Source organism: Fukomys damarensis, unplaced genomic scaffold (genome assembly GCF_012274545.1).
Source record: "Fukomys damarensis isolate Sample0158 unplaced genomic scaffold, DMR_v1.0_HiC HiC_scaffold_36, whole genome shotgun sequence".
In the NCBI taxonomy this organism is placed as follows: Eukaryota; Metazoa; Chordata; class Mammalia; order Rodentia; family Bathyergidae; genus Fukomys; species Fukomys damarensis.
The window spans coordinates 36,452,323-36,470,138 of NW_022900948.1; the positions used below are offsets into that span (position 1 = coordinate 36,452,323).

A 17,816-nucleotide genomic window follows, 5' to 3' on the forward strand; every position below is an offset into this window, starting at 1 on the left:
CGGTTCGCAGTGTCAAGGCAATTAAGTCTGTTTTGGACATGTATGCCTTCCCATAATTTTAAGGAAATAGGCAAAAGCTTGAAAAGCGTAGCAAAAACTAAAGATAGAATTTTTCTTCTCTCTTATGCTGGTGCTTCAGGTGACAGAATAAAACCGTTGCTGTTTTACGAAGACCTTAGTACCATTTGTCTTGGAAAAAGATAACTTCCTGTATTCTGGTGATCACAGCACAGAGTATTCATAACCACTGCCCTCTCTTTTCGATTTACTTTCAGTTTATTTTCTTTATATATTTAGTACTGGAGATCAACCCAGGCCCTCACACATGCTAGGCAGATGATCTGTCACTTAGCTGCATTCCCAGTGGCCCCCTCACCTTTTAAATTTTTGAGATGGTTCCGTTGCTCAATCTGATCTCCAACTAGGGAGCCTCAGCCCCCTGAATAATTGGGATTTTAGGCAGCTTGGATTGGTTTCTTAATTGACCATGAAGCCCAAAGTTAATTTAGCAGGAAAAAAAATACTGGATTCAGAGTGTTGCTAATTGGACAAAAGGCCAGGTCCCCTGGGCAGTGTCACAAACATGGTGGGCTGTTCATTATCATTGAAAGCTCTAAAAGGTTTGCCATCACTAATAGGCTCACTATTATTTGCTCATTCTAATGTTCTGTTAATGAAAGAGGTGATGAGTGATATAAAACCAAGCATTATTAATAAACCTTGGTGGAAACTGGCAGAATACTAGGAATGATTATGCATGTTTCCTAAGTCGGCAAAATGGATTATAAATTTGTTGCTATCAAGGAAAATAAAATTAATGAGCTACTGAGGTTTGAATTGTTGGCAATAACGGAGAGAGTCTATATCCACAGATGAGGAGGAAGACCAGTTTGTACAATCAGAGGTGAAGGAAAAGTTCAGGAAATTGAATGCTGTCATTCTTCAAACCTCAATGATGCTGCAATTGTTATGGATCTTTTTCCTGGATTAAAGTTTGTCTTTTCAAAAAGACTTCGGTAATTTTACTTTAGTAAAATTTCAGTAAGTTGCTATAAAGAGGTGTAAAAGACCCTTCACATAAAGGAGTTGGTGAAGGAAGACAAATCATGTGGGTGAAGGAGATGGCTAAAGTATCTGCGTCTGGAGGGAAGTCTTAGGCTGAATCAGAATCCCATAAGAAGGTAGAGAGTAAAAGCCTCCAGAAGAGCCTGGATGCTCAGGTAGCAGCACTAAAACTCTTGATACATCTGAAGAAACTGCCAAAGCCATAAATACAGAATTGGACTTTTGAGTCTCACCTTAGAATGGAATCTAAAGAGAGTAGAGGTGTCTGAGTTGAAGGATGGCAGTCCAGAGGTTGCATCTTCCAAATAACAGTTCATCTTTTGGCATCCTTCTCTTGTTACCTCAGTATCACTGTCATCGCTTCCATCATTCTTACAATTAACCAACACACATGATTGTAATATTCATTCAGCAAACATTGAATATAAACTACACAGGGTCCTGTGCTAAAGATTATCTCAGGAAATCATGTGAGGTAGATAGTCATTACACAGTACTTATTAATGTAATAGTATGAACGATCATGGTTCTGGTTTATTTTAGTGGGCTTAAAATATAAAGGTCTTCGGACCATTAAGCTTCATTTTCTCTAATTTTTTTATAGATGATAAAATTTTCAGTCATAAATAGAAATTGGTAGTTGATACTACTTGCTCTTGAAATGGTGATGTCTTACCTGTTATAAGACTCTCAACATTAATCTCTGTTAATCCTGAGTTCATACCTATGGAGGAACTATCAGCCCTTTATCAAAAACCTTCAACATTCAGAGGTTAAATGTGCCTGAGTCTGCACACTCAACAGTGTAAAGGACAGGATTAGGACTTCAGCTGATTAACTACTTTGTCAGACACTTTGCCCCAAAGTGCTCAAGGCCTTCAGGAATTTATAGTGTAAAGGAGTGAGTGAAACAAACAAATGAGCAGGTAATTATGTAAAGGCAGTGAGGCTCTAAACTGATAATTTGCAATGCAGATTTGGTTAAAATCCATCAATTTTGTTTTATCCACTCAAGTAGAAACAATTTCTAATTGGTTTCTGACATTTCCTCTTTTTTCTTTAAGACACTGTATATAAATAAAATTCACCTGTTTAAATGTACAGTTCATTGAACTTTTTTTTTTTACACTTGTGTTAACTGCACCAGAACAATCAAGATAAAACAGTTCCCTTAACCTATATTACTAGTATCCCTGTGCACTAAATCTCGTTTCCTGTGTCCAGAATTGTCATCATTTTGTTGTTGTTTTTATTTGTTTGAGATGAAATCTTGCTAAGTTGCCCAGGTTGACCATGAACTATTGATCTTCCTGCCTGAGCCTTCCAAGTGCTGGGATCACAGGCATGTGTGACTATGCGCAGCAGAGTTATTGTCATTTTGAAATTAGGATATTTCACTTCAAAAAATGGGGAAGCCCAGGCAAAGTAGACACTGCATTCTCAGAGGACAATAGCTAGCCATTGGCTTGTAGTTTTCTTATTTGTTTGCAGTTCCATGTACTGTGTATTGAATGCTTCAGCCTAAATGTATGAAGAGGACTTAGAAGAGGACTGAGTTACCTTGAGGAAAGGATACCTACCCAGTGCAGCTGATCTGGAAAGATTAATGAGTTCAGAAAAGTAGAAAGCAAGTGTTCCTAAGTCAGAGAGAATTGGGAGATCTTGGGAGGAAGGGGTAATATATAAGAGAGGTAGCCATGTGTGTACTTCACATGGTTTTGTTGGTGGCTTGGGCCTCTTTAGAGAAGAGGTGGGTGTGTTCCTGTTTGTGTGCTGTGGTTTCTGAAGATTTTGTATTCTAACCAAAGTTTGTCCTTTATCTGTACATCTCTGGGGATTTTTTAAAAATGTGTGCATTTAGAGAGGAAGAGAAAATAGCACGTATTTTTGCAAGAGTTGCCAGTCTAGAGCTGAGTTTTGTAAGTTTCAAAGGAGGGGTGTGTGCAGTGAAAACAGATTTTTTTTTCACCCAGGTCCCTGCTGTGTCTGGCCAGCCTGGCTGGAGCAGGGCGGGGCTGGGGAGTTTGCGGAAGACGAGGGGAAGGTTAAGGTCCTATGCACCCGCCCACGGCTATAATTCACTGCTACTGCTTAGTGCTAAATTACCTCCAACGCCATGGGCAGGCTGAGATCACAGTGCCCTCTGCCAGGCCAGCAGCCTCGGCCCTCTGTCCTTATATGCCTCGTGGTGAGTGCCCCCAGTCAACCATGCTGTGAACCTCTTCACCCTTAAACCTGAGGACTAAGGGAGAAAGAATGAAGGGAAGAAGACATTTATTTCTCTTAACAGCTCTTGGGGTTCTGAGCAGGGGGCAGGCAGGTGGGAGGTGAACTGTAAGATCCTTGGAAGGCACTACTCTGTGGAGATTGTGGGGCGGTTCTCAAGGTTACCAGAATAACTTTACTCCACCTTGTGGGAACAGGTGACTGGGCTCGCATTCCTAGAGTGGGGGAGGGAAAGGAGTGTTTGCTGTAGAAATCGCACCTAAGCTATTCCTGATAGATTCCAGTGGCAGTTAATCATCTAATTTCTCTGTAATTTTCTGGGAGCTATGTTTCTCATCTCTGAAATAACTTAAAATGTTAATCTTGAAAGTGAGATTAAAGTAATTCCAATGGTGGTGGGTTTAGGGGAGAGTTGTAGGAAAGTCTGAAGTCCAGGCTCTAGCCCAGTTCTGAAGCTCACTTTTGGAATGATTACTCTTCTCTGGCCATTATTTTATCATCTGTGAAAAGTGGTACAGATCAGTGGTTCTTAAATTTGGGGGCTATAAATCTCTTTTTCTGAAAGATCTGAATTTGGGCCCCAGGAAAATGTTGCATTTGATTTTAGTGTATTTGCAGATTCCTTAAAACTAGAGAGATTACCAGTTTAGTGCCACTGGATTAGGTAATTTGTGAGGCCCCTTCTGCCTGTTGCAGGCTGTAAAGTCAACCATAACTTCCTAAAAGTTATGTATATGCTCTAAGACCAAAAATGGAGAAAGTCCAGATGAAATAGGAAATAACTGAGAGTAGCCCGATGTGGTGACACATACTTATAATTCCAACACTGGGAGACTAAGGTAGAAGGACTGCATGTTCAAGTCCAGCCTGGGCAAGTTGTGATTTAGCAAGACCCTGCCTCAAAATAAAAAATAGGCTGGGATATAGTTTAGTGCAAAGGCCCTGAGTTCAATTTGCAGTGTACCCCCACAAAAAAGGAAATAACTGAAGAATACATAAAATATATAAGAATGTAATTAGAAAAAGTATATAGTAAAAAATAAATAAGAGAAGGTATAAAGGATATAAATATAAGCCTTATAATATACAGGCTTTTAAAAAGTAGTAAGTTTTTTCTCATAGTAAATGTTTCTGTTAGGATACATTGTGATGTATTTTCCATCGATTTTGCCTTCATGCAATATGACTTTTTAAAAAATTGTATTCCACCGTTGGGCAGAAATTAACCTTTTATGATTATGATACTTTGTTTATGTGGACCATAACCATTTTTCAAGTATATACTCCTGCCTGTGGTGCTTAGGTGGTGAAAATATAGAAATGAATGACAATTGAATTGTTGCTAGACATTGTTAAATGTTCCCTGGGGGCAAAGTCACCCTAAATTGAGAAGCAATGGATTAGGTGAAGCTAGAAGGGTCCTTACCCATGACCATTATAGTACATTGAACCCAAAATGAAAGGCGAGAAGAGTCTTGAAGGCAAAACTTTGTTCTGTCACTGGGTTTCTGTGTGTCTTGCTTTGGTGACCTCTGTTGAATTAAGGCTTGTCTTGGGTTGTACCCAAGGGCCTATTTACCTCCTAGTGTTTGACTATGAGCTCAATCAACTAAGACTTTGAATATGTTCTGGGTGAGTTTATATTTAATCTGATTAGCTCTGTGGCTCCTTTATACCTGCTGGCTGAATCACTCCAGATCTTCCCTAAGAATAACTTTTAAGGACAGGCGTGTATGTTGCTTCCCTCCCTCAGTTACCTTACATTTTCATTCTGCCTGTGGGCCAACCATCCTGTGATGAGTGCTTCTTTCAGTTAGAGTTGTGCTGGAAGCCTCCTTGGAGTCATGTAGGTAGATACCTTACAGTGTTCTTGGATGTCCAGTTCTTAGCCTTACATCACAAGGATATGTAGTCATAGTAACAACATTTCACGTTAGTCCTAGGCTACAAGTATTGAAAACCTGCTGTGTGCCAAGAACTTCTGGGGACACAGTGGACAAAGCACAATCCCCTCCTTTTCTAACTTAGTATTTACAAATTGCTTTTCCTCTCTTGTTTGAACCCCTGGCAACTTTGAGTTAGGCAGCACAATTGTCATAATTTCCAGTTTCTAGATGAAATTTGTAGAAGGAAGAGGAAGTAACTTGTCAAGAGGCTACAGGCAGTACTGGCATCAAGGATTTAAATCCCGTCCTCTAGGGCTTTTATTTTTTTCCCTGTAATTGAATTGAGATGTCATTAAAGAAAAACCAGTAAGCTGTTCCTCAGACAAAGGACTATTATCAAGGATATATAAAGAACTCAAAACAGACTGATTGTTTTATCAGTCCCCCCAAATATAAAGACCCAATTCAAAAATGGGCATCTGAAATGAACAGACATTTCTCAGACAAAGAAGTAAAAGCAGCAAGAAAATATTTGAAAAAATGTTCCACATCACTGGTCATTCGAGAGATGCAGATGAAAACAACACTGAGATTCCACCTCACCCCACAAAGAATGGCTGCTATCAAGAAATCACACAATAACAAATGTTGGCGGGGTTGTGGGGAGAAAGGAACCCTTCTCCATTGTTGGTGGGAGTGCAGACTAGTGCAACCACTATGGAAATCAATATGGAGATACCTCAAAGAGCTTGGACTGGAGGTTCCATTTGACCCAGCCATCCCTCTGCTGGGTATCTTTCCAAGAGAACTAAAAGAATCATATCACAGAGAAGTATGTGCACCCATGTTTATAGCGGCACATAAAGTAATAGCTAAATCTTGGAAGCAGCCCATTTTCCCATCCGTTGGAAACTGGATAAAGAAGATGTGGTTTTTCTATAAAATAGAATATTACTCAGCCATAAAGAATGAGAAAATAGATTCATTCGTAGGAAAATGGATACATATTGAAGATATACTCCTAAGTGAAATAAATAAGTCACACATGTATAAATACCGAATAGTTTCCCTGGTGTGAATAATCTGCAACAATGCATAAGATTCTATTAAGATTACTGACATTTAGAAATGGGAAGAAAGGAGCTAAAGGTGTAGGGAAGGTGGGATGGGTAGGGGAAGAGTAAAAAGGGAAAAGAAAAAAATGTGAGAGAATGAAAAGATGAAAATAAAGTGTTTGTAGATGGGGAGGGAAGGAGGGGGTGAAGGGAGGGCAGAGGTAAGGGGAAAAAATGAGAATCAAGACTTGTCATGTAGAGGTACAAGATCCCAACAATGAATGTAACTGTACTTTATCCCTAAAATGTACCAATAAACTCAATTAAAGCTGGGAAAAAAAAAAGAAAAAGAAGAAAAACCAGTAAGTTTCCTTGAAAAAGCCTGATTCTTCTTGCATGGTCACTGGTGTAGTTGAGAGCACTGATACAGAAGCAGTGCTGGAGACAGTAGGAGGGAATGGAAACCTAATCCACACAGGCCTGTAGTCAGACTGAAGCTAAAGACAAACATAGTACTCAGGACCTGCCAAGAAGTAGGAGGCATCAGGACAGAGGTTCATTTCAGTGAAGCATGAGCCCTGGGCTGGGAGATAAGAGAAGCAGTTCTTGTTCATAGTGGCTGAGTCACAGCCTGCCTCCTTTCAAGTTGGTTCTCTACCTGTTAATGTCTCCGTTATTTCTCCCAAATAGAGAAAGCTAGAATGGAAGAGGGCTTTAGTCTTTTTCATTCCTCTTATTTTAAATATTTGTCATTAAAAAGAGAAATTTTATCTCAAAATGTCTTCTGTCACATGGTTACTGCCGCCTTGGATCAGGATCTGAATGCCTTTTTCCTAGGTCATTGAAGTGGCTAAAGAAGCTGCTTTCTGGTCTCTCCCCGTCGCTGGCCCTTTTTGTAGCTCTTGCTTGGCTTGACCATATTATTGCTGTCCTACTTATAAACTTCTAAAAGCATCCTATCACCTGAGTATAAGCCCCAAATACCTTGGTTTAATCCATTTCTGTTTAATTCTAGCCAGCTCACTTCCTCTTGATCTCTTCATACTCAATCTACACACCAAGGCCCATATAGTTTAGAAATTTTATTTGTCCTTCATACCTCCTGAGTTTGTACATGTAGTCACTTGCTTAGAGTGGCCCTTTCTCTTCTTGTCATCCTTTTTTTTTGTTGTTGCTGTTTAAGATAGGATCTTGCTGTATAGCCAGGCTGGTCTCAAACTTGTGATCCTTCTGAATGCTGGTTAAATTCTTATTATTTCAGATCCAACTCAACTGAGATCTCTATTTCTGACATACATTAAACCTTCTCTTCAAAGCCTTTTTCTGCTTTCTCCTTTAGAGCCTTCTCTTGTTGGTTGTCCTCATTCTCCATCACATTGGCACAGGTTGCATTGTTTTAGAATTGGTCTGTTTGCATACCTATGTTTTGCACTAGGCTCTACATAGCAGCTGGTAGATAAAACAGATGAATGCACATGAAATTACTTTCCCTAACATCAGTAGATGTAAGAGCTCATTATAATCTCCACAGGATGATAGCAGTTTAGTAGATGCTAGTTAGTATTACCAGCAGTTGAAATTTTGTAGGATGAAAATGGTTGTGAAGTCATCCATACTCGAGTCCAAATCCTGGTTTCAGAAGTTAAAGCTCTCTGAATTTAAGCATTTTTAAAAAATTGTGAACCTCTATTTTTTGTTTCTCACCTAAAAAAATGTAAAGGAAAATATCTAGGCATGAAAACTTTGCTTACACACTAAAGCTCAGTGCAGATCTCAGGGATTATTTTGTGGATGGGGTGAGGGGGTGAAAAGATTGTCTCAGCCTTTGTTCCAGTCTGCTTGATCTGGGAGTTGTTGACCTGTGCTTTTCTTTTCTACTACATAGATCCTGCCAGCTGCTTTTCTGACATATCCCCTGCTCAAGACCCTTAGCCTCCAGCTCCACTCAGCCATCACCGGCACCTATATCTCTGGTACTCACTCCGTCGTCTTCATCAACTGTCCCAACGAGCAGATTGCCAGAGACATTGCCAGGTACAGTACAGGGACAAAAACGCTGCCCCAGATGTCCTGGGGGCTACCAGGATGCTCCAGAAGGGCCATTTTGGGGCTCCTTGCTTGTGAAGACCCTCTCTGTCCAAGGGTGGACTCCAGGCTCTTTGCTTGAGGGCATAGGAAGAACTCAGCTGAATGATCCCCCAAATGACCCTCTGCCAGGCCTGAAAATTGCTGACTGATGCATGGAGCATTAAAGGGCAGGATGTAAGACCTACAGAGATAGTGTCTTGCTCAAGGCGTTAAGTAAGAGAACAGTAGAACCCTGCAAGTTGACAATTTTAAGTCTCCTAATTGCTGGCCCATCTCCCTTTCTGGAGCTCTTGCTCAATCCCACATGTGCTCTTTATGAGGAGGAGGCCATTCCAAGTAATGAGTTGTTTCTGGAGTCAGGTATGGTTATGCTGGAAAGAGTACTGATTTGGGATTGGGCCAGTTTTGGCTGTGCCACTTATTGTGTGTGGACCTTGAGGGGCCTTTGGGCAGGTTGCTTTGCTTTGTCTTCCCTTCCCTTCCTCTCCTTTCCCTTCCCTACCCGTTCCTTCCCTTCCCTTCCCCTTCCAACTTTCTCTATACAATGTATACCTCAGTAAATGGAATGTAGTAGATGCCATAAATGTTGATTGTATCTGAATTTCTCTTCTCTGTTTAGATGTAACTTTTTGGGGGGCTATTTGTTTGTCTGAGACAGGGTTTCACTGTGTAGTTCAGGCTGGCCTCAAACTCACAGTGATCCTTCTGCCTCAGCCTCCTGAGTGCTGTGTGTGCCCCGCCATGTCTGGTTATAAAGATGTAGATTTGAAGAAGATTAGTGGAGCTAGAAGATAGTAGGTTTGACTTTTTCCTTCTTTTTGCTTTACAATTTAGTATTCTTGAAGTTGATGGTAGACTAAGATCAATCTAGGGTCACGGTCACAAATGCCTGTAACTTCAGAGTAAAGTGAGCTGGGGTGTAACAGTGAAGGATGGTGGAGATGCTAACTCTCGAACTTCTGAAGTATTAGGAGAAAGGAGCAGTGGAAACTGTGTTAACCTGAGAAGCGTATTTCCTGCTAGAGGGTGTAGCTGCTGCTCAGCACTAGCTTCGCTAAATGTGAACTAGTGGGACTTCAGGCTGATTGTTGTAGATTCATGATTTTGCAAGAAACTAGACAATCTGTATTTTTTGAGTATGGAATAGCCTGATATTAAATATTGGTGACAAAGTCGACTTTTTGAACTGCCACGAGGGTCAAACCATGAATCTGGTCTGTGAGGCACACTGGCCTGGGACTGCTGCAGTTTCTAGGGGCCTTAGCAGCTCTGAGCCTGAGCCCTCTGTGTGTGACTCATTGCTGGTCCTGAGTGGTTGTGTGCCTGTTTTAAAAGTGAATTCAGTAGGCCTGCCCCCATCTTTCCTTTTTAAGGCCTTAGGGGCTTTTTGTGTAATAATCCCCCTGAATTCTGTAATCTTTTCCCTGAAAACAGTTGCCATGTTTAGTCACTGAGGAGATTACATTCCTAAGAGATTGGAAAGGGCTTGTGAGGCAATGGGGTTAGTTTTTCTAGTTGTATAACTTGCTCCCTGTCTTTGCATGCCACCTTGGGAACCAATAGAATGTAATTTCTCAGTGGGTGATTGAGCAGTACTCACAGCAGTTGCTTTGAAAAGTTTGTGCCATGTGTCTCTTCTTACAGTTGGCAATTTTCCAAAGGAGCAGTGATGGTGATAATGTCACATTAATATGGGTCCTTAAATAGAATACTCTTTAGCCTGGGACTCAAGGGATGAAAAAAGAGGTCAGTTCTCTTGGCAACAGCTGAGGGAAGGAGGGATTAGTGACCAGGCCTCAGATAAGATTTGTTTGGCTGGGCCTAAGACTTCAGAGAATAGAGACAAGGCTTTTTGGCTATGAAACTGAAAGCTGGTTGGTGCTCTAAAGGTTATCTGGCCAGGGATTTTAACCTGTGGTGTATTACTGAAAAAATTTTTTAGAGATCTGCAGAGAAAGTAATTCTGCTCTTTAGGCTGAGTTAGAAACCTTTAGAAAAATGAAAGGTGAAAAGATCCCATGTTTGTCAAAACAAACAGAGTATGATCTTGTTTTGCTTTTGCATAGAGTTCTATCAGCTATCAGTGGTCACCTGGATGTCTGCAGATCCGAAGTGTTGTCAGCCAGTTACATCTAAGAGTTAAAGGTGGAGGTGGTATAATCAAAGGAGTTCTTGGTGGTGAGAAGGTTTGGAAACCACTGACTAAACCTGTTCTCTAGTAGTGCAGGATTGATTGAGATGGGGCAGTGCCTCTTAGAATATCCTCAATACTTATTTCAAGAAGGAGAGAAAGAACTTGCCTAGGGTCACACAGCCATTCTATTGTGGGCTGGGAGTGGAACCCAAGTCTTCTTTAGGTCCAGTGTTCATTATTCCTGTATCCCAAACAGAGTGGGTCTGTCCTTAAAACTGCCTAACCATAGCTGCTTCTCTACTTCACACCCAGAAAAGAACTTAGCAGTAGCTCTGTATTCAGAGGTTCTGTGTATGGTGGTTATAGTGCTAGTTTGAGGAGCAGAGGTGATGAGGTGATGTCTCAGTCTGTTCTGAGTTGCTCTAACCAAATGCCGCAAACCGAGTCCTTTGTAAATAATAAAGGTTTATTTACAGATCCAGAGGTTATATCTTAGTTACTTTTCTGGTTGCCGACACCCAGAGTTAAAGGAGGAACTGTGTTATTCGGCTCACAGTTTGTAGAGGTTTCAGTCTATAGTCAGCTGGCTCCAAGGCAGGGTAGGATAGCAGAGGGGCTTCAAAGGAGAGAAATAGTCCATGGCCAGCAGGCAGGCGAGAGCACATTAGCTCTCTTTCAGTCCCTTATATTTTATGTAGGCTACCCACCTGGGTGTAGGGCGGGTATATCACTCAACACCCTTAATCCTAGCCAGAACTATGCCAAACTGATGTAGACTGATGTAGTTATCACACACCCTTGATCCCAGCCCACACACTCTAGATCCAGCCAACTCTGAGAAGCCCCCTATGACTGCATGAGTCTTTGAGGGGACATCCAGACACAAGCTATAACACTAAGGACTCTAAAAGCATGGTATTGGAATCTGGTGCCTTCCTCCTGCATCATAACATAGCAGAGGACATCATGTAGCAAGCATGCTTGCTTGATCTCTCTTCCTTTTCTTCTAAAGCCACTAATGCAGCGAGCTGTGGTGGCACATGTCTGTAACCTAGCACTGTGGGAAGCTGATGCAGGAGGATTGTAAATTCAAGTCCAGTCTAAGCAATTTAGCAACTTAACAAAATTTTGTCTTAAAAAATAATAATAAATGGGCTAGGATGTAGCTCATTGCAAAGACCCTGGCTTCAATTCTCAGTAACACACACACACACACACACACACACACACACACACACACACACACACAAACATTGCAAAGACCCTGGCTTCAATTCTCAGTAACACACACACACACACACACACACACACACACACACACACACACACTCTAATGCCATTTTAGGCCACCTTCATGATCTAGAGGATTACATTTCCAACACATGAATTCTGTGAATTCTGGGGTGTACTCAATCCATAGCATTCTGCCTGTGGCTGCCAATGTTCACTATCTTCTCACACAAAGTACAACCCTTTCATCCCAATAGGCCCAGAATTTTAACTGGTTCTAGCACCAACTCAGAAATACAAAGTCCACTGTCCTTCTGAGTCAGATTTGAGTGAGACTAAACATTCCTGAAGTAAATTTGCTCTATCCAGGAATCTGTGAAATCAGACAAGTCACCTACTTCTTAAGTACAATAGTGAAAAATAAACAAGAAATAGGAGTCAGTGGTGGCTTGTAATTGTAAGTCCAAAACCCAATAGGATGAACAATAGTAAGTCTGAAGGTGCCAAAATAATCTTCCTTGATTCCATGTCTTCCTACCTGGATACAGTGGGACCCAAGGTTCCCAGGGCCTGGGGCTGCCAGGCCCCACAGCATTGCTGGCTTCAGACCAGGTTCAGCTCACTCTGGTTGGTGTCACATGAGAGTAGCTCCACAGTCCTGGCTCTCAGTTGCAGGCAACCCAATGACCCTGATAGTCACTGGCCTTAGTGAGGACTCAGCTTTGACCCTATGTTTCCTCTCCACTAATTCCCAAAAGCCCCACCTACAAATACCATTAACATTTGACTGTCAGCACTAACAGTGAATTCTGGGGGACATACCCAAATCTTAGCATCACAGAGACCCTAAGTAATTGTCTACTTAGACTCAAATTTCCAGGGTTAATTCACAGCAACCCTGTTCCTCTTTCCTTCTCTTAGGACCCTTACTTCTAGTGACCACCTCCCTTGCCCTTTTTTCTAGGGTAGTACTGGAGAAGAAGCTGGCTGCCTCTGTGAACATCCTGCCTAAGGCTTCTTCACTGTGAGTTTTGCCACAGCTGGCTGAGGGAGGCAGTTGGGAATTTTAGGGTTGGGAAGAGCACTGAACTAATGGGAGAATCATCAAAGAATAATTCAGAGGCATTTAATCAGTAGTTCAAAGTTGATTTATATTCAGAGGTGGCCATTCAGTTTATTTTACCCAAGAAAGGCAAAAATATGCTGTATATAGAGAAAGGAAGAGAAAAGTGATGTAATTCCTTGAACTGTTCACATATCTGTAGCATTGGCTTCCAAATTTGGCTGTAATTTCCACTCCTGAGCTCCAGCCTTGATTTAATCAGTCTACCTAAGCATGGGCCCCAGTTCTCTGAATGTTTTTGCAGGACTGTGGATCAAACCCAAGTCCTTGAGTATGCTAGCCAAGTGCTGTACCACTGAACTACGTTCCCAGCCCAGGGAATCTCTGAATCTTTGAAAAGTACAGGATCTAGGGATGTAGTCAGTGGAAGGTACCAGTGTTTGGTAACTAATATCAGCCTAGCATTCCCTTCATGCGTACATCCTTGCTCATAAGTGATTATTTGGGGGGGGGTACTGGGGATTGAACTTGGAACCTTGCTCTTGTGAGGCAGGTGGCAGAACCACTCAGCCAAATTCCTGGCCCCATAAATGATTCTTCTACCATAGCTCTGTGACACTGCAGGGCCCATGGCCTAGGTCATTGATGGTGAACCTTTTAGAGCTTTCAGCGATACAAACAGCCTGCTGTACCATGTACGCCTTAAGTTTGCCACCACTGGCCAGTAATTTTAGGTTTGTCCTGGGTCAGTGTAGATTGTCTCAGGCTAAATCTCTTTTTCCCATGATGTTATTCTTATACTCTTTTCTAAAATGTAATGACTTTATTTTTAACTTCTGAAACTTTCCATATAAGGCTTACTTCTACCCTGAAGCCTTCTGAGTTTTTTAATTTATCCATTCATGAACACTTAGCTTTAAGAGTCAGTGATCAAAGTAGTGCTAGTCCAGAGGGTGGGGAGGAGCTCAGAAGCCATGAGTAGGATGAGCAGGGAAAGCGGAAGAGTGAAGACCTGAGAGTTTCTTCAGGGCCGTCCTAGGGTGGCTCTTGTAGCCATTCAGGGAAACAACTAGGTAGCAGATGTTGGCACTCGATAAGAAAAAAAACAAAAACTGTAGCTCAGTAGTAGAGCACTAGCCTAGCATGTGCAAGGCCCTGGGTTCAACCGTCAGCACTGAAGGGGACGGGGAAGGAGAAGGGAAAGGGAAAGGGAAAAAGGAAGGGAGTAAGAGGGGGAGCGAAAGAGAGAGAGAAAATATCCTATGTTAAAACCTTCAAGTTAGTTGGACTTCTTCAGGAAATGGAGAACTTCTCAACTCCAGGAATGTTCTGGCAATGTTAGATTTGTAAGAATGGTTAGGCTAGATGAACTATGTGGTGTTGGAGAACTCCAGGCTTCAGTATGTGGGCTTGGGCAGATTTTAAAGTTTCCTCCTCAGTAAGTCATCTACTTGGACCAAGCTTGACATTTCACTGGGCTCCTCTTGTGAGCATTATAATTTGGTCTTGTTCTGTTCTTCAGGTATTTTTGGAAGGGAGAAATAGAAGAAGCCACTGAGATCATGTTGGTGAGTGAGGATGGGGCAGAGAAAGTCTTGATAGGGGAATGAGTGAGACAAAGGCCTTTTCCCAGGTTCTAATTAAAAATTAGTGAAGAGCAAATGATTGAAGCCTTGCCTTCCTAAGATGTCCAAGGCTGATTTGGGAGCTTGTGACCTGCCTGGTGACCTGGGAGGAGTACTGTCTCCTAAATGGCCAGATGAGTGAGCAGGGGTAGAGCTGGGGCTCCAGTCCTAGAGCAGTGATATTTTCTTTCTTTCTTGTTTTTTTTACAGTTAATAAAAACTAAGACTTCCAAGGTCCCCATGCTCTCCAGCTATATCAGGTAAGGCTGGCATCTTCTGTTACTCACTCACTCCAAGACTAGCCAGGGATGTCCTCAGCACCAAGTGAATGCGTTGAGAAGCAGCAGAGCTGGAATTGAGCCACCAACTCCGAACAAGTCCTTTTTCCTCTGTGTGTGTATGGTGTTGAGGATTGAACTCAGGGTCTCGTATATGGTAGGCAAATACACTACCACTGAATTATACTTCTAGCCCCAAACTTGTATTTTTTTTAATAGAAAGTAATATTTTTTAAAAACAAAAAAGAAATTAGTGAGGAAAATGACATCATTTTATATCTTTTTCAAAATCTCGCTTAATAAGACATCTGGATCTCTTCAGAACCATCTTGTGACAATTTTATGCTTCTCATAAATTCAAATTTTCTAAAATTTGAATTTTTCGCTTCAAAACATCAATGGCAATAAATGATGTAAACAGTCTTCTTCTTTTGAATCATGGGCTTTGTCCCTAATTTAGAAAATGGCTTCTCCATACTCAAACTAGAATTACCATAATTTGTAAAACTGACAAATTATGGTAACTTGGGCTTCAGAGTTAAAATGTTATCCCAACAAAAGTTGTCTAGGTTAGCCTGTGACTCAGACATACCAGCCTGTGACAACTTTTTTTTTTTTTTTTTTTTTTGAGACAAGGTTTTGCCTACATAGTCCAGACTGGCCTTGAACTATGTACCCCAGGCTGGCCTCAAACTTGCAGTGGTTCTCCTGCCTCAGGCTCTGAGTCACCAAACTCCGAGTCAGGCCTGTGCCACCAAACCCAGCTAAATTTTGAATTTAGATATACAGCAGAAGGGCTTTATGTGTACTTCCCATCTTTCCTCTTAGACTATTACAAAGACACATAGTGAAAGGCTGAAATTTAATAAAAGTAATAATCTTTACTACTTTAAAGATGTTAAATGAAACTGACTTTTTAAAAATGTAAGCATGTGGTGGTATAGAATACAGTGACAGAGTACAGTTTGGTGCCCCATCTTGACTCATACTAAGGTACCAGTAATTTTACCCATCATTTCTAATGCACCATCAGGCAAACATCAACATAGTAAAAAGATAAATGATAAATTAATGTTGTAATTTTGCTGAAGCCCACATCCTCATGTTTCCTTAGTCTGGAGAACAATGAGAACTTACCATTTGTGACAAGTCCCAGGTGATAGTAAAAGGAGAAGGGTGAAATAGTGAAGAGAGATTACTGTGAGCCCGGGGGCAGTGAAGACCCTTTGGAAAAAGTCAGTGGTGCAGTGCAGTTGGGCTTTGAGGAAGACGGAGGCTTTGGACTGATGAACAGGAGCAAGGAGAACTTTCTGGGTAGAGAGAAACAGTGGAAGCACTGGGAAGGCACAGCGATGTGGATGAGGTAGTGCTGAAAACAGGAGCTAAATGCTGATGAGTGACGGAGTGCCAGTCAGGTACTAGGTAAGTTCTTGGCCTACCTTGTTTAGTTTTTATCCACGTAGGTACTGTTTTTATCCCACCTTTTGTAGGGACCTTTAGAGAAAGTAAGTGATTTGTCCATAGCCACGCAGCTACTAAGGGCAGACTCAGAATGTGAACCTGTATCTTGTGAGACTCATAACGCTATGCCCCAACCCACCACCTGCTGTCAGATGGGAAACAGGCTCAGGAATCTCAGACCATGGTGCTGGCGGGTTGGGCTATAGCAGATTAGAGGACTTCCTGTGGGGCTGGCCAGTTGGGTTTTATTATCTGGATTCTAATCCTAGTCACTTTCTTTCCAAAGATTGGTGCATCCCTTTGAAATCCCAGAGGTCTTCAGTCTATCCATGGATCAAGGAGATGTGCACTATTTAAAGTGGCTTGAAGAGGCCATGGAGGAGAACTGAGTGGGGGAATCTTCTTGTGCATCTTGTTGACTGCCACTACCTTCCATCGGCTGCACTCTGGGAAGAGTGAGTTTCCTTCTGCCTTCCAGAATCTCTGGATTTTGTGTTACTGTTTCAAGGTGGCCAGAGGTGGGAGGGCAAGGGTGGTTGTGTGTACGGATGAAGAGGTGGCAGTGAGGATGAAGTTTGTCATCTTTAGTCGCCGAGCCTATCTCAAATGCCTGAGGGGTAACTGCTCCCCTGCTTCTTATGGGGAGGAATAGATCCAGTGACCTTGTTCACTTGGAAGTATATGGTTGAATGCCTCCTTCTCAGAGGACTGGCAGGTGCTGTGTTCAGGATGAATTGTAACAGTGGAATTTCAGAGATCAGCAGGATTATTTTCCTAAAGAGGCTTTTGTTGCTCTGGAGTCTTGAGGAGGTGGCACTGAGGATTAGGGCTTAAACATGGCCTCATGGGTTGGCAGAAAGTCTTGTCTTCTTCTTAGTCTGAATGTAATAGACATCAAGTTCTGGTGCCTTGCTCAGGGGAGATGTAGATTCTGTGAGTTTCCTTCTGCCTCCCAGAATCTCTGGATTTTGTGTTACTGTTGGCACAAAGGAGCAATCAACCTGTGCAGGCTGAAGGTCCATGGCTCCTGAGGCTGGAAGAGAAGGTTGGGCAGAAAGAACCCAGAGGAAGATCATACATCTTGACCAAGTCGTTTTATCAATTATTAAAGAAAACAACTTATAGATGTCCAGAAAGGCCATGACATGTTGTTACACATGGTACTTTCATGGCTGCTTGTGCTGTGTCGCCTCCAGGTGGAAGAGCATAGGGAAGGCAGGGAATGCTGAGTCCTAGCAGTGAGAAGAGAAATTTAACCCAGGCCTTGCCCATGGACCTGTCAGAGTAACTCCATTTTGTGGGGACCACAGCCATTAGCGTTGGGAACCACAGGCAGCTGTGGTATGCTGTTCTCCTACAGGAGAAGGTGTGTGAGTGAAGTTCTGACACCTGCTGTGCTTCTCCCACCTTAGTACTCCCGGATATGAAATGGGGGAGATGTCCAAGGACCCATCTGTGAGGACCTTGTAGGAGTTGTAGGCTGAGGCCCTTCCAAGTGTCCAGAGGATGCCAGTGGGGATTTGGGGGGCTGCCTGGGGAAAGTAATAAGAGAATCTAGTGGTGATGTCACTTGCTTTTTCTAACATCAATTTCTGACACATATGCAAATCTTGTATAAAATAAACACTACTTAAAATGCATTACAGTTTGTTATTGATTGCCTGAATTGCTTTTAGGATAAAGTCCAATTTGTAGGTCTAGTTTT

General features: G+C 42.0%; 1 protein-coding gene across 1 annotated transcript; it reads left to right on the forward strand.

Moving 5' to 3' along the window:
- The first annotated feature begins 3,155 nt into the window (after positions 1-3,155).
- LOC104847510 (protein CutA homolog) lies at positions 3,156-17,756 on the forward strand. The gene is made up of 6 exons (XM_010602933.3): positions 3,156-3,253; positions 8,118-8,266; positions 12,649-12,708; positions 14,270-14,315; positions 14,583-14,632; positions 16,398-17,756. The coding sequence occupies exons 1-6, from the start codon at positions 3,182-3,184 to the stop codon at positions 16,498-16,500; spliced, it is 480 nt and encodes a 159-aa protein (XP_010601235.1). The 5' UTR covers positions 3,156-3,181; the 3' UTR covers positions 16,501-17,756.
- The last annotated feature ends 60 nt before the right edge of the window (positions 17,757-17,816 follow it).

Bases quoted from the DNA above. Each gene is read 5' to 3' on its own strand.
- LOC104847510 (XM_010602933.3), top strand. From the start codon at position 3,182: ATGGGCAGGCTGAGATCACAGTGCCCTCTGCCAGGCCAGCAGCCTCGG. The intron at 3,254-8,117 runs GTGAGTGCCCCC...TCTACTACATAG, and splicing joins CTGTCCTTATATGCCTCGTG to ATCCTGCCAGCTGCTTTTCT. The intron at 12,709-14,269 runs GTGAGTTTTGCC...TCTGTTCTTCAG, and splicing joins CTGCCTAAGGCTTCTTCACT to GTATTTTTGGAAGGGAGAAA.